This window comes from Lampetra fluviatilis, chromosome 24 (assembly GCF_964198595.1).
Source record: "Lampetra fluviatilis chromosome 24, kcLamFluv1.1, whole genome shotgun sequence".
Taxonomy (NCBI): domain Eukaryota; kingdom Metazoa; phylum Chordata; class Hyperoartia; order Petromyzontiformes; family Petromyzontidae; genus Lampetra; species Lampetra fluviatilis.
The window spans coordinates 787,759-802,986 of NC_136298.1; the positions used below are offsets into that span (position 1 = coordinate 787,759).

At 54.6% G+C, this 15,228-nt stretch overlaps 1 protein-coding gene across 1 annotated transcript; it reads left to right on the top strand.

The window, feature by feature from the left end:
• The first annotated feature begins 1,149 nt into the window (after positions 1-1,149).
• LOC144941042 (selenoprotein P-like) lies at positions 1,150-13,238 on the top strand. Its single transcript, XM_078867465.1, has 4 exons — positions 1,150-1,364; positions 9,952-10,164; positions 11,482-11,617; positions 12,979-13,238. Exons 1-4 carry the CDS (start codon positions 1,150-1,152, stop codon positions 13,204-13,206), a joined length of 792 nt encoding a protein of 263 aa, XP_078723591.1. The 3' UTR covers positions 13,207-13,238.
• The last annotated feature ends 1,990 nt before the right edge of the window (positions 13,239-15,228 follow it).

Below are 15,228 nucleotides of genomic sequence, written 5' to 3' on the forward strand. Positions count from 1 at the left end.
GACTAGGGGTCTCGGGGCACTAGGTCTTCAGCTCCGTCTTCGGGTCTTCAACTGGGTAACTCTCCCCGAGTGCTCTCGCGCGTCCCCCTTTATACCCCACCTGCGGACGTCGCTGCGAGCACCCACTTATTCGACCAATCGCTGGGCGCTGGCTACGATCCTCTTTTCCCACATCTCATCGTGCCTCACCACCCACGCCGCGCCGCCCCGTCATCTGTCACTCCTGGCGCGCGCGTCCACACCACGCCCACAACGCGTGCCCAACCCCGCACCCCGCGCCGCCCCGTGATCCATCACTGTCACAGTCGGCGCACGTCAATACCACCACTACAAAAGCAAGATGCACGATAACTTAATTGTGCGTATTGTAATCTTTAAATGTTTTTATTAATCCTGTCACTGTGAGACGATCTTCCTCTAAACCCAAAATACGGTGCCACTAAAATAATATATACAGTTATAGCCTAACATAGTATTGCGTAACAGGGGGTTAAAAACCATCCGTAGATATTTCAATGAAAGTGAATCGGGAGAAAGCAGATGGGAGGGGGTCACAGTCGAATCTTGCATAGCCACGCCGTTGTAATAGGTCGCTGCGCTGCGGTACAATAAATGGATACAACTAACCATAGGAGGAGGCTTTCGCGACGAATATTATTCATAATAGAGGCTTTTGGGTCAGATCACGTAAATATAAACCCGCCACCACCTGACACAGCCAATTAGTAAGGCTTGTCACGTAAACAGAACATTACAATTTGTTACTGGTACATCACACCGGTGTGTTGGAGAGTAACGAATTGGCATGTTCTGTTTACGTGACAAACCTTACTCATTGACCTCGACTCACGGTCCACAATGACCACGTAGGCAAAGACACGTCCCCCTTCGACCAACACCACGCCCACTTTCTTTCACGTGGTGGGAGGGGGTGGGCAAATTTTCTGATTGGATGAGTTTGTCTGGTGCTTGATTCTATCGCTCCATTCCAGCGCAGATCCTCTCCAGAGTGCCAAGGCAGTCGTCGTCTTCGTCGTCGCTGCCGTACAACGCAGCCACCCGCCAGGGCAACACATGGCCCCAACCGGGGGCTGGGCGGGCACCGTGGGGGGCCTTGCCGGCGAAGGACCCCCCCCCATCCTCGGGTGGATGCTGCTGCTGCTGCTCGCCGCAGGTCCGGCCGCCAGCCAGCTCATGGCGGCCGCGACTGAGAGCGAGGAGGCCCTGGAGGCCAGGTGCAAGCGGCCTCCGGTGTGGTCGATAGGCGGTGGCAGCGTGGTACCAATGACGGAGCGGCTGGGCAGCGTGGTGGTGTTGGCGCTGCTTAAGGCCAGCTGATACTTCTGCTTGAAGCAGGCACAGAGGTAAACTTAAACATTTTTGTTTATTGTACCAGGTAAGGTACCACTGAGCTACGTAGCTCTTTTTTCAGAAGCGACCTGGCTGTCACAGCTCAAGGAAGCGGCGGCTTATCATGTGGGCATTTATATCAGCCAAATACTTCTAAATGCACGTTGATTCTAAATGTGGAGGCAAAAACCCAGAGGACCCGGAGAAAAATCTACGAGACCACAGGGAGATAGACACGCACACTCCCACCACCACACTATACCATTGACCGTCGCGTGAAAGGTACTAAGAGGAAGCAACGAAATATGTCAATGGGAGAGTGGTGGTCGGAGACTTGCAGCGGAGCAAAGAATCCATTCTCCGCAGGGAATGGAGACTTGCAGCGGAGCAAGGAATCCATTCTCCATTCTCCGCATTTCCCATAAATATGCTACAAATATACGCTGCCAAGCCTGGTGGTGCCCATTCAGACGCTGTCTTCCCGACAGACCTGTTCTTCACCTGAGGACGGCTGCTTGCGTTGTGGCCGAAACGTCGTGAGAATTATTTTATTATGTTTTATTTGTATTATTTTATTATTTCCCTTCTGCGTGACTTTACCGAAAGAACCAAGAAGATGAATCCCTGCAGTCACGAAAGCTTTAAATCGAAATTTAACCCCAGTTGCTGTTTGCTCTTCTTGTAAGTGGAGGCTGGTCGTGTCTCGCGGCGAGCTTGACCGCAATATCGGAAGATTGAGTTCACTCTTGGGGTGTGGCCAGCGGGACCCTCCACCCCAAATGCCTGTGACCCTCCCAGTGCCTCTCGTCTCATTTTCTTCCGTCGTATGGTGGGGAGGAAGAGATGAGCCAAGCATAGCTTGACACATCAGCCATCGGCCATCAGCCACAAGGTCCCCTTCTGTGAGCCCCAACCGGTTTCCACATTCAAGTGTCTCATCAGTACGAAGGCCGGATGGCTGATGAGATGTATGATTTTTTTTTCAAGTTTTATGTGGAGGGATGGATATGTAAAGCAGCATTGTCCGCTTATTTGGTTATTGGGAACAGCTTTTAGATGGAAGGCATTCATGCACTGCCCTCTTCTGCCTCTAATGAGCACACACACAATGCAATCATACATGTGTAATACCGTTGAGGACTCTTGGACACCCGGGGTTGAGGCACACGTATTTATTCCGCAACAGTTGTCACAACCGCGGACATACAATACTGGAGGGGGTATCGGCCCCCTCACCCGGCTAGCTGGGAATACACTGCTAGCTATCTCTGACCTACCTCCTAGTCCTCCACTAACGGGCTAGGGGGAGGCTGTCTGGCCCGACACTGGTAAGTCGGGCTACGGTACCCGGAGTCCCAGAGCACTAGCTCTGGTTCTCGGGACCACGCCGCTGGCTCGGTCCTGCGCGGCCCTGACAAGGGCGGCGTCCCAGGGGAGTCCAGGGCTCTAGCTAGACGATCTTCGGTCTTCACTGGTTTAGCTTAACATTCTGCCCCGAGCCCTCTGACACATCCCCCTTTATACTCAACCCCCGCTGAGGGGTGGGGCCCCGGGCTGCCTGGTGCGGACGTCGTTGAGAGCACCCCCCCCCCCGTGCACTCACGTAGCCCCGCCCACTGTGTTTGTTTCCCATAAGCTGCCATGCATAACGGCTCTCTCTCTAACACCCCTACATCACCCCCCCCCCCCCCGCATAGCTTGCAGCCGTCCCGGCTGCCAACATACAAAAAAAACGACAATAAAAGCGCATTTACCCCCTGACCGCGCGTGTGCCTCACTATTTTTCAACAAGAACAACACAACAAGAACGCAACAGCAAGAAGAGAAAACAACCCGACGCACCCCCCCGATTAAATACAAATTCTGTAAAAACAGTCTATACACAATTTGCAGGGAACCCACCACACACACAACACGCAATGAACACAACCTATGTACACATCTTCCGGCCTCACAACAGTCTGCGCATTTTAGCGCGTGTCCGCGCAGCGGGCCCCTCACATGGGGTAACCCCGGGTGGTGGACCGTCAGGTGGCAACTGTCCGTCTCGGAGTGAGTCCTCATCCGACGCCGCGTGACCCTTGGCATCCCCAGGAAAGGTGATCGGGCGTGAGCCCGTCATTCCTCATGCACCTGGAGGTGGCACAGCTGGCAAGGCATTAGGTGAGCGCGACGGAGATGGACCCAGTGAGTCGGTCGACCCCCCACATGTTTGGCCACGCGTGTGTGAAGTGGGGATGTGTACCGCAACGAAGGGTTTTAATCTAGAGGGGTGGACGAACCACCGCCGCTTCCCCCATTTGATGCGCACGCACTGCGGTCGCAAAACCTCGACCACCTCCACAGGGCCCCGCCACGGCCGCACCAGCTTAGAGGAGGTTGCGAGTGGCACCTGGGGACAGTGCAGCCATGCCTTGTTCCCCGGCTTCCACTGCAGCATGTGCGCCCGACCCAGTCTGAGCCGCTCATTCGCTTTCTGACGGAGGTCAGAGTTTTGCATGGCAGCATCCCGTGCCTCTGTCAATTTGGCCAAATTAAATTTTACATGGTCAGCCAATTTAGTTTTTCCCTGAGGCGCAGGGATCTGCAGCTGGGCACGAACAGGCGGGTCAGGTTCGCGGCCGTACATGAGGTAGAAGGGTGAAAATCCCGTAGCTGCGTGGGGGGCCATCCGGTACGCCGCCAATACCCCTTGAATTTGCAAGTCCCAATCGGTCTGTGAGTCCGACACCTGCTGTGACAACATTGACGCGATGGTCCGATGCAGACGCTCGACCATCCCGTCAGTCTGCGGGTGATACGGGGAGGTACGAATTTTCTTCGTGCCCAGGAGCTCACAGACTTTTTTGAGCAATTTACCGGAAAAAATTTTGCCCTGGTCGGTCAGCAGCCGCTCCGGAGCACCTTTGTCCAGGACATAACCCTGAACAAAGGCCTCCACGATGGCTGCTGCCGACTGGTTGGCAAGGGGCCAGGCCATAGGCCAGCGTGTAAAATACTCCACACCAGTTAACAAATATCTATTGCCCCTGGGTGTGGCGGGGAATGGGCCCAAAATATCCAGCGCGACGAGTTCGTTAAGTTTGGACACTTTGATTGACTGCAAGGGTGGGTTAGACACACGTGCTGGCGGTTTTCGTTGCGCGCACCGAGGGCATGACCCCAGTAAATCCCCGACATCCTTCATCATGCCTGGCCAAAAATAATCGAGTTGGAGTAAGGCGAGGGTCTTTTGGGTCCCCAGGTGTAGGAGGCGCTCATGTGCGGCCCACACCGCCTTGCCCCGCAACCCCGACGGGACCACCAGCCGATGTCGATGGGATTTTCCGTCCCAGTGCATCAGCAGACCATGCACCAATTCCCATGCGTCGGCATCACCCCTGCCCTGCCCAGCACAGCCGACGCGACGACGCAACCCGAGGAGAGAGGTATCCTCCATCTGGAGGTGCCCCCATTCACTGACGGGCATCCCCAACAGGGAATCTTTTCCCTGTTGTGCGATTGAATTTGGAACCAATGTTTCCTCGTGGCCGGCGGCCGCCAGGACCGGAACCGGTATGTCCCCTGCTGGCCTGCAACGTCCCGACCCCAGGAGGCATGCACATTCGGAGGTGGTTGGCATGCGCGACAGAGCGTCAGCATTTGTGTGGCGAACGCCCTTACGGTAGGTGGTTTCAAAATCAAAATCCTGGAGGATCTCCAACCATCGGGACAATTGTCCCGATGGCTGTTGAACTCGCAGGGCGTACTGCAGTGCCGCATGATCTGTGCGGACGGTGAAATGCCGACCGTACAGATATGGGCGATACTGTTGGATGAAATAGACAATTGCCAACAGTTCCCGACGGGTGACACAATATCTTTGCTCCGCCGGAGACAACACCCGACTGCCGTACGCAACCACCCGTTCCACGCCGTCAACCACCTGGGAAAGCACGCCCCCAATACCTGTGTTGCTCGCATCGGTGTCGAGCAAAAAAGGCTTAGAAAAATTGGGGTAACTCAAGGGAGGAGCTTTTACCAGGGCGTCCCGAAGGGAGCAGAAAGCAGCCTCCTCCTCCTGACCCCAGTGGAACTGAACCCCTTTTGATGTTAAAGCGTGTAGGGGTTTCGCAATCGTTGCAAAATCTGCGACGAAACGTCGGTAATACGACGCGAAGCCAATAAAACTCCTGACCTCTCCCACCGAGGTGGGAGTCGGCCAGGAGCTGACGCACTGCGTTTTGGCGGGATCGGTAGCAATACCTGAGCGCCCCACGATGTGTCCCAAATAACGCACCGAATCGCGTAACAGATGACATTTTTGGGGTTTGAATTTCAAATTAGCAGCCCGCATCTTTAGGAAAACCGCCCGCAACCTCTGGAGATGTTCGTCAAAAGTTTTACTAAAGACGATAACATCATCCAAATAAATCAGGCACGAATCCCATTGCAATCCAGCCAAAACCAATTCCATCAAACGCTGTAAAGTTGCCGGTGCTGAGTGGAGTCCCATCGGCAACCGGTTGAATTGGAACAGGCCGTGCGGTGTACGGAAAGCAGTTTTAGGCTTTGAATCATCATCCAGAGGAAGCTGCCAGAATCCTGAAAGTAAATCCAATGTGGAGAAGAATCGCGCTCCCGCCAAGGCGTCCAGCGATTCGTCCATCCGTGGGAGCGGGTATGCGTCGGCAACCGAAATTTTGTTAAGGCGCCGAAAATCAACGCAAAACCGCAACGAGCCGTCCTGCTTTTTAACCAGGACGATCGGCGCTCCCCAAGGGCTGGTGGAAGGAGAAATTATGTCAGCGGCTAACATGTCATCAATAGCCGATTTGAGATGGTCCTTTTCGGCGGGACTTAACCGAAACGGATTCTGGCGTATTGGCGCGCTGTCACCCGTATCAATATGGTGACGCAGCAGATGAGTGCAACCCAAATCATATTTGTCCCGACTGAAAACGTCGGAAAATTCCCGCAGTAGCATTTTAAGCTGTTGACGCTCTGAATTTGACAGGTCCGTCGATCCCGCACAAAGCGCCTCGAGCCACCCTTCATCGCTGTCCGAATGTGGTCGCGGCGCAGGGACAGCACTCACGTGATTCGCGACGGGTTCCTCACAGGGCACCGGCGTCGCGTGAGCAAGCACAGTCCCCTGCAGGACCACCACCGTCTGCGAGCCCACATTGAGGACCGCGATGAAGGGGTCTCCGTCCCCTCTTACTATGGTCTGGGCCGAAAGTAAATGAGGTCCACTAACCCTGGCCCTAGATGGCCCCAGCAGAACCCCTTGGGCCCCAATGCCCTTAGCGAAGGGCCGCCGAAGTTTCAAAGGAACCAACATTTGTGCCCCCGGAGGAACGCGCACCGTTCTATCTACAAACGCCGGCACCGTTAAGAACGCCGTCCGACTCGTACCGGGGGATGGCAGAAATGCCATGCGTCGTCCCGACGGGAGCTCAATGCATCCCTGGTCGATTAATATCCTAATCGGCATTTTGGCCAGGAAGTCCGTCCCCAGCAGGCACGGAACCGCCAGCGAGGAGGAAACAAAAATCGGCCCAGACAATTTAATATCCCCGATACAAATTAGGGCTCAAATCTGTCCGATGATGCCAAGTGAGCCCCCGTTAGCAGCAAAGAATGGCACGTTAACAGGCATCAAAGGACGGCTCTGGGCAGGGAGAATATTGTAAATTAACTCCGAAATAATGGTCGCCGATGCTCCCGTATTGACCAGGATGCGCACCTCGACCCCGTCGATGTGCCCCACAACAGCCGACGACCCCGACGACGTGGCTACAACACGATGGGCCAACACGGACCACTGGCTGGGTTCAATCTGAGTACCCAGAGCGGTGCGTGTTGGAGCGATGGTGCGCGATATTGGCCCCCCAATCGGTGCGGTGTATGAGTGTGTGGCGGGTGTGTGCGTGGGCCAAACATGTGAGGTGCCGCGACTCGCCGGGTTATGATGATGGAGCTTGGGAAGAGGGCCGGCGTCCCGTCGAGGTGTCGTCCCGCGCTGCCGATAAGAGCGGCACCCCGAGGCGACATGACCCCAGATGCCGCAGTTGTAGCAGCGCGGGAGCGCTGGTGACGACGACGGATGATCGGGATGGCTCGAGCCGCCCCGGTCCGCCCGTACTCCCGCTCCCTGCCGCCGTTGATGGTCGATGGCGCAGATCTCCTCCGCCGGGAGGGTGGCTGCGGCCATGGTACGCCCGCTCGCCGCCTTGCTGTCCTTGCGTCGTTGCGCGAGCAGGTTTGCGTGGAGGAGTCGTGCTGCTTGGAGGGAGCACATCTCCGCATCGTCCTGTGCGACGATGACGATCTCCATGTCGTCCGCCAGCAGGAGTATCTTCTCTGTAACCATGGCGTCGACACCTTCGTTGTCCATCCGTGGACAGGCCGCCTTTGCCAGTGCCAGGAGGCTTGTGCGGTACGCCAGAGGCGACTCCTTTGGCCCCCGCTGGCGATCGTAGAAGAGTTGGCGACAGTCTGACGGCGGACCATAAACTGCAGCCAGCACCTGCATCGCCGTCTGCAGCGTAGAGCGCCTCTCCTTTGGTGCTGATGTTAAAGTGGCGAGGGCGTCGCTGTCGAGGAGTGCTGGCAGCGCGCGGAGAGCCTCGGCGTCCGTCCACTTCGCCATCTCCTGGTGAGCGAGGAAGCGCCGCTGGAAGCCGCCCCAGTCGCCTTCCTCGCCCACAAATTCTTTGAGTGGAGGCAGTCGCTGATGTAGCGCAGCGGCTGCCGCAGAAGGTCGCCCTCCCTCGTCCCCCTCACCCGGCTCTGCTTCGGCGCGCACGACCGATGGCATCGCCGGTCGCATCCGTGGTGACGTCCCGTCCGTTGGCGATGACGCGGCAGGTACTGTATGCCCGCCGTTGGACGCGATGCTCAGGCCGGCCACGCCCTCAACTGCAGCTGCGGTGATGGCGGGATTTTCAAATTGGTGTTCCGCCGAAATGGCGGGAAGGCACTGTGGTCGTCGGCTTTCGTTGCCCGTGGCGGTCCAGCAGCCCCCAGCTGAGTGATGTGGTCCAGCATGCTGGCAGCGGCGTGCAGCAGCTCCATCAGCTTGGCGTGCGCCTGCCTCAGCCCCTCTGCCGACACCTCTCCACCCTCCTGTTGCTGCGGCGTAGCCGTATCTGGCCCCGACTGCTCCGTGCTCTCTTCACCCGTCCCGTGCTCTCCGACTGCAGCGGTGTCCTCCACCCCCGGTATCCTGACCCGAGCTGACCGGCGCGTGTCCATGTTCGTAGATTTTTACTTCTGACACCAGATGTAATACCGTTGAGGACTCTTGGACACCCGGGGTTGAGGCACACGTATTTATTCCGCAACAGTTGTCACAACCGCGGACATACAATACTGGAGGGGGTATCGGCCCCCTCACCCGGCTAGCTGGGAATACACTGCTAGCTATCTCTGACCTACCTCATAGTCCTCCACTAACGGGCTAGGGGAGGCTGTCTGGCCCGACACTGGTAAGTCGGGCTACGGTACCCGGAGTCCCAGAGCACTAGCTCTGGTTCTCGGGACCACGCCGCTGGCTCGGTCCTGCGCGGCCCTGACAAGGGCGGCGTCCCAGGGGAGTCCAGGGCTCTAGCTAGACGATCTTCGGTCTTCACTGGTTTAGCTTAGCATTCTGCCCCGAGCCCTCTGACACATCCCCCTTTATACTCAGCCCCGGGCTGCCTGGTGCGGACGTAGTTGAGAGCACCCCCCCCCCGTGCACTCACGTAGCCCCGCCCACTGTGTTTGTTTCCCATAAGCTGCCATGCATAACGGCTCTCTCTCTAACACCCCTACACATGCCAAAACGTGTTTGCTATGTACGTGTTTGTTCTGCGTGTGTTTATTATGCGCGTTTGCTTTGTGCGTGTTTGCTATGCGCATTTGCTACGCGCGTTTTTGCTATGTGCGTGCATGCTATACGCACGTTTGCTATGTACGTGTTTGCTATACGCGTTTGCTATGTACGTGTTTGCTATACGCGTTTGCTATGCGCGTGTTTGCTATGCGTGCGCGTATTTGCATGCACGTTTGCTATGTGCATGTTTGCGATGTGCGTGTGTTTGCTATGCGCGTTTGCTACGCGTGCATTTGCTACGTACGTGTCAGTCGACGCCCTGGACACCCTTTGGGGCCGAGCCGTGGCCCAGCGGTAGCTCGCTGCTTTTTGCAGAGATTCACTGTCCGAATCCAGTGGCCACCGTGATTAACGCTGCGGGTGCAATAGCCGTTATTACAATAATAATAACACCCATCCTTATAATTACAATCATAACAACAATAAAAAATAATAGCACTCCTGGACATCTTCACTCGCAGTGGACGTCACAAATCCCCGTGACCCTCATTCGCAAGAGGAGACCATCGCGTGCCTGCGTAAGGGTCACAGATTTCGCCATTTAAAAAAATTACGCCGCTAAATTACTCCATTGGGATGAACCACCGACAGGCAGACTCATGCCCCTGGCTTGCTCGATTCCTCGCCCGGTTGAACAGAATAAACTGGGACCCTTGCAAAACGAGGCATTTCCTCCCAGGATTATCCAGGAGAAATGTTCCCCGTCAGACGCTCGCAGTTTGCGCCACCTTTTTTCACCGCAGCCTGAAGGAGCTGCGGGGCCACCTGTGGAAGGAGGGCCTGCGGGGCATCCACTACCTCATCGTCAATGACAACAGCTCCGCCTCGCTGGCGCGCTACGAGCGTCTGAAGGCCCAGGTGCCGCCCGCCATCCCCGTGCTGCAACACGCGCCCAACGACACGGACGTATGGAGCACGCTCGGCGGCACCAAGGACGACTTCTTCATCTACGACCGGTGTGCGAGCATGCCGGAGACACGGGGGGCCACGGGTGGGTGTATGGGGGGCATGGTAGGGCACGGAGAGCCACGGGGGGGGGCACAGAGAGATACGGGAGGGGGGCACGAAGAGACGGGGGGGCGCACGGGATGCCATGGGGGGCATGGAGAGGCACGGTGGGGCATGGGGGAGAGGGGCACAGGGATACACAGGCCCAGTCCTCCGAGCCGCACGGGGTCACAAACCATTGATCCAGACTATGAAAAATAAGAATAAATTTGACTATTTATGGCAATAAAAGGTATATTCTTGGTTCTTTCGGTAAAGTTACGTAAATACAAATCAAAAAAGTAAAAAACCCACTACGTTTCGGGTTTTTTTGCTTTAATTACTGTATTTTTGTTTTCTATTTACGTGACTTTACCGAAAGAACCAATAATATGAATTACTGCAGTCACGAAAGTTTTAAGTCTACAAATAAAATAGGTGTTAATATGCTCAAACATCAAATACTGTAGATACCTTTTGGAAGCGTAAAACCTATTCCTATTTGTCATACTTTGATACTGGCAAAAAGGTCCCATAGATATAACCAGAGCAGGCTGTGGAGAAAAGCAGACTGGGTCTATACACCCGGCCAGACCTGGTCCATGGGTCAAGACTCAGACTATGGACCCAGGGCATGAGTCGACACCACATCATGTCCTTTTGCCCAGACTAGACCCAGACCCAGTCCAGCGAGATCTTTTTCTGGTTAGCACATTGTACTGTAAACCTGGTAACCAGAGTTCAATTTCCGGCCATGGCTAACATCAGCAGCGAGTGACATCTCAACAGCGCTGAACAAATTTGGTGAAGTATGGCCAAACAATCTTCATGACTGAAAGCCATGGGAAGGCCTTTATCTGGAAATGGATCGAGAAGGGGTTGTGCATTAACATTACATTTTTGGAATAAATCAGGTCCAGTAAACTTGTGCCTCCTCGGTATAAATATCTGTGGTGGCCTCTGCAGCAACCGGGTAATTGACACCTCTGGGATGGCTCCAACAGCACAGACCAACCCCCCCGGCGTCGTTCTTAGTCAACCTTAGTCTCGCATCACAACTCAGAAGCATCCTGAAATTAGGTTTCTCAAAACACCGGTTACCAGATCTCTGGGCAAATTAATTCCTTGCTTCTACCCCCGAAGACCAGACGCCAATCCCCAGACTGTCCACGTCTAACCCGGACAGGTGGCCAATACCCCAGGGTCACGCAGAGGCCATCGAGCTCGAGGCCAGTGAAGCCGCCTTTTGGGTGATGTCGATGTTGTTGTTGTCGTGGCACGCACAGATGTGGACGGCTCGTGGCCAAGGTGGGGCTGCCCTTGAGCATCCTGGCCTTCCCGTACGTGGAGGAGGCTGTCCGGCGCGCATACTTCACGCTGGATGTGTGCGGGCCATGCAACAAGACGATGAAGTACAACACGGTGCGTTTACGGCAGTATACACACTCACGTGGGGGCGAACCCGGCGACCCGAGTTCGATTCCCGCTCCCGACTAATAACAGCGGCGAAAATTTGAACCAAACTTGGGTTCTCAGCCTTTAATGAGTACCTGGTGTGGTGTGTAAATGTCGGCACTTTGGAGACAAAGGCGGCAGGGTATGGTGCTGGTCAACCACCTCCTCATGTGCCATTCCGGCCTTCATAGGTGCTCGCTTAACAGCACTTGTCCCTTCAATCTGTTACACGGGAGATCTTTGCTTTTGGGGGTAGGGGGGGTGGTGCTTTGAGAAGGCGACCACTGGTTACTGTTGATGGATCCCGTCCCAACTTGACACCAAGTACGCACACATACCATGCGTGTGCGTGCCGTGCTTAACCACATGCCTCTACCTGCAACTTAAGCACTGGAGATAAGCCCCAGACAACTCCAGCTTGAATTAAGCCCAGCTTAGTTTTAATGCATGGGCGTCCGAGACCAATATGATTCGTAACCGATCTTCGGGTCGAATCGCCGCACAAGCGAAATTGCATGTCGTAAATCCTCCTCCACCTGACATGACCATATCAATAACGCTGTTATGCGATGACAAAACGTGCCGGTTGCTGGTTGCCCTAAGCCCCAGCTGTGTCGTTGCTGGATAGAGATTCCCAACGCAGTGCACACCGGGGTGCAGACGTGGCGCTCCGACCGACCGACGGCCGGCATCGTCAGGTAGTCTCTACAATTGTCAAAGTGTCCTCCAGTCTCAGGCCCTAAATTTGGTGGTGCAATTTCAATATAAAAATCATCAATTATGAAGCCCTGGTTTCACCAACCGTAAATTAGAAAACATTTTAGTTCCGGCAGAATGAGCTTTTTGGAATGTTTTCCATAACCAATTATTGTATTTTTACTTCTTTCTATTTTTTTTTTACCAGCTAAGGCCTACCGAGCTATATAGCTCTTTTTCACAAATGATAGCTCAACAAAGTGGCTTATCATGTGGAAATTTATAGCAGCAAAATACTCTCAACGAATGTCGATTCTAAATAGAGGAAAAAACGAAGGACTCAAAATAAACAGCAGGCGTCAGGGTTCAGATCGAACCCGCGTCCTCCTGTACACCAGGCGAGGTAGTTAACACCTCAACACCTGATCCCATTTCAACTTCACATGTCACCTTCATCTGATGAAGGTGGCCTGTAAAACAAACTCTACTGGGTTTTGCCCGATTACCTTTTTTTAAAGTGGTGAAATGTACCCAAAATACACCGCAAGACCGGGCAACATTGAACTCACAATGTGCGGCTGGTAACCGCCGGCGCTGCCGGTGCTGGATTTTCCTCTTGCGCTGCTCCACAGACGGTGAATGGCAGCGCGCCATGGGAGGAGGATCTGGAAGCGGCACAGAACGGCAAGGCGGCGGAAGTGCCCACCGCGGCCCCACTACCGCTGGGTGGCACGCGGGTGCTGCTGCTGCCCAACCTGCAGGGTCAACGCTCAAACTCCAAGCAGCAGCAGCAGCACGGCCAGCATCACCACCACGTGCCTGATGAAGAACCAGATCCGGATAAATCAATTCTGGATTAGCACTTAGCGATTCACTCACCGGCTCACTCACAAACTCACAAGCTTACTCTCATACCCCACCCACTAATTCGCTGACCGATGCATTAAATTAGCCATCTCTCTCACTCGTTAAACTTAGCAAATCATCAACATACTAGTTGACTCACACAAGTTAATGAACTCGCTCACACCCACCGATTCATAGACTTACCCACGAATTGACTGAGCCTTTCACTCATCGACTCACTCCCTTGCCAACCAATTCACAACTCTCACCGACTTACCCACTCATTCGCTTGTGACATTAGTTTTTAGTCTCCACCTGCTTCTGGGACTCTTTAAGACCTTGAAACTACAAGGCCCCAACGGTAAAATGCAAGGCAGGGTTGATTGAGACGAGAAGCGGGTGTATGAACGCACCTATTCTGCAGTGGATCCGCGTTGAGTTTTAATGCGCAGGTTCAAACACATACAGAAACTCTTAATGCCACATCCAAGCCGCACCGTGCGCAATCATGGAACAAACATAGAACTGTGACGAGCAGGGACACGCGCGCGTACATGGCATGTCCCCGATGTTTTTGTGCTAACCCAGGGTGTAGGGACCAGCGGTGCGCCATCGCAGGTGATGGTCGGCAGCTGCGTCGAAGTGGCTTCGCAAAAAACGGGGTGCTGGTGTTTTCACGGGGTCGACCGAGGAACGCTCGGGTCGCCCAGTTCCTCCCAGCTCGTTGCTTCGATGACGACTGCAGCCAAACCCAGTCTCCTGGGGGCTGCAGCCTGAAGGTTGCAAAGGCAACTTGTTTCTGGGGAAGGGCAGCCGACACCCACATCTACCGGCGAGCCCTCCGCGCTTCGCGTGCCGTGTTCATGAAGGGGCTTGTGGGTAAAAATCCACCACTCGCCCAGAGGCAGCCACAGTTGCGTCCGCGGGGATCGCGCGGGGCGAGGCAGAGGAGAAAGCGGTGTCCGAGAGTGACGCTTATTAATCCCCGGGTGAGATGAAAGCCCCCGTGCAAATAAAGCTACCGCGAATTAACAAGGCCTCGCGTCCCCATTGCAATGGCATCGCGGCGCACGTCACATATGATGGCCACTCTGGCTGCACAGCTAGCGCAGCGAGTAGAGTCCACCACCTTTTCCACCGTCGACCAAAGATTAGCAAGATATCTCAGTCAGCCTAAGCCTGTCAAAACGGTGCACTATACCGTCGTGAAGCTTTACACAGAGTAATGGTACCAGATCTCTGTGCGAATCAATTACTGCCACCCAAACAAAGGCGCACATTCCCGCACTGGGTCGAACGCGGACAGGTGGCAACCGTGGAGGGTGTGGGTAATCTGAGTGTGGGAGTCGATGAGTGGGTGCATGAATGGACGAGTGAACGAGTGACTGGGTGCATGAGAGGGATGGGGTTGCCACTTTTCCCCACAGGCATTTCTCAGTCGGCCTTGGTCTGTTATCCTGCCATAGAATTCAGTGCAATACCAGTACCAGATCTCAGTGCACATCGAGTCCTGCCACCCAACCCAGATGTCAATTCCCAGACAGGCGGCAACTGGACTCGCGAGCGCCCATGTTCCAGAGGGGTGGCGCCGCTGCCTTGTGGGAGAAACCGCAGGGCGCAAGGGGGGAGTCGACTCCTGACCGATTCACCGAACCTACGCTCGCTCGCCGCTCGGCACACAACTCCGCAACATTGGCACTCTGTGCTCTCCATAACACACATGCTGAGAAGTCTCAAACACACGCCTGGAACTGTATAAGATGGATGACTAGTTTACAACACGCACACCTTGTACTCTAGAACACAAAGTCTCAACATCTTGCAATGCACGGGACTCACATAAGCTTGCTCGATTCTTCATCGGACACCAATCCAAAATAATAATTTTTATTTTACTAGGTAAGGCCCTCTGAGCTATGAAGCTCTTTTTCAGAAGCGATATCATGTGAAAATGTATAGCAGCCAAATACTCGAAAAGCGTGATGTTAATTACAAATGTGGATCGAAAAACCGGAGGACCCGCAGAAAAATCCACG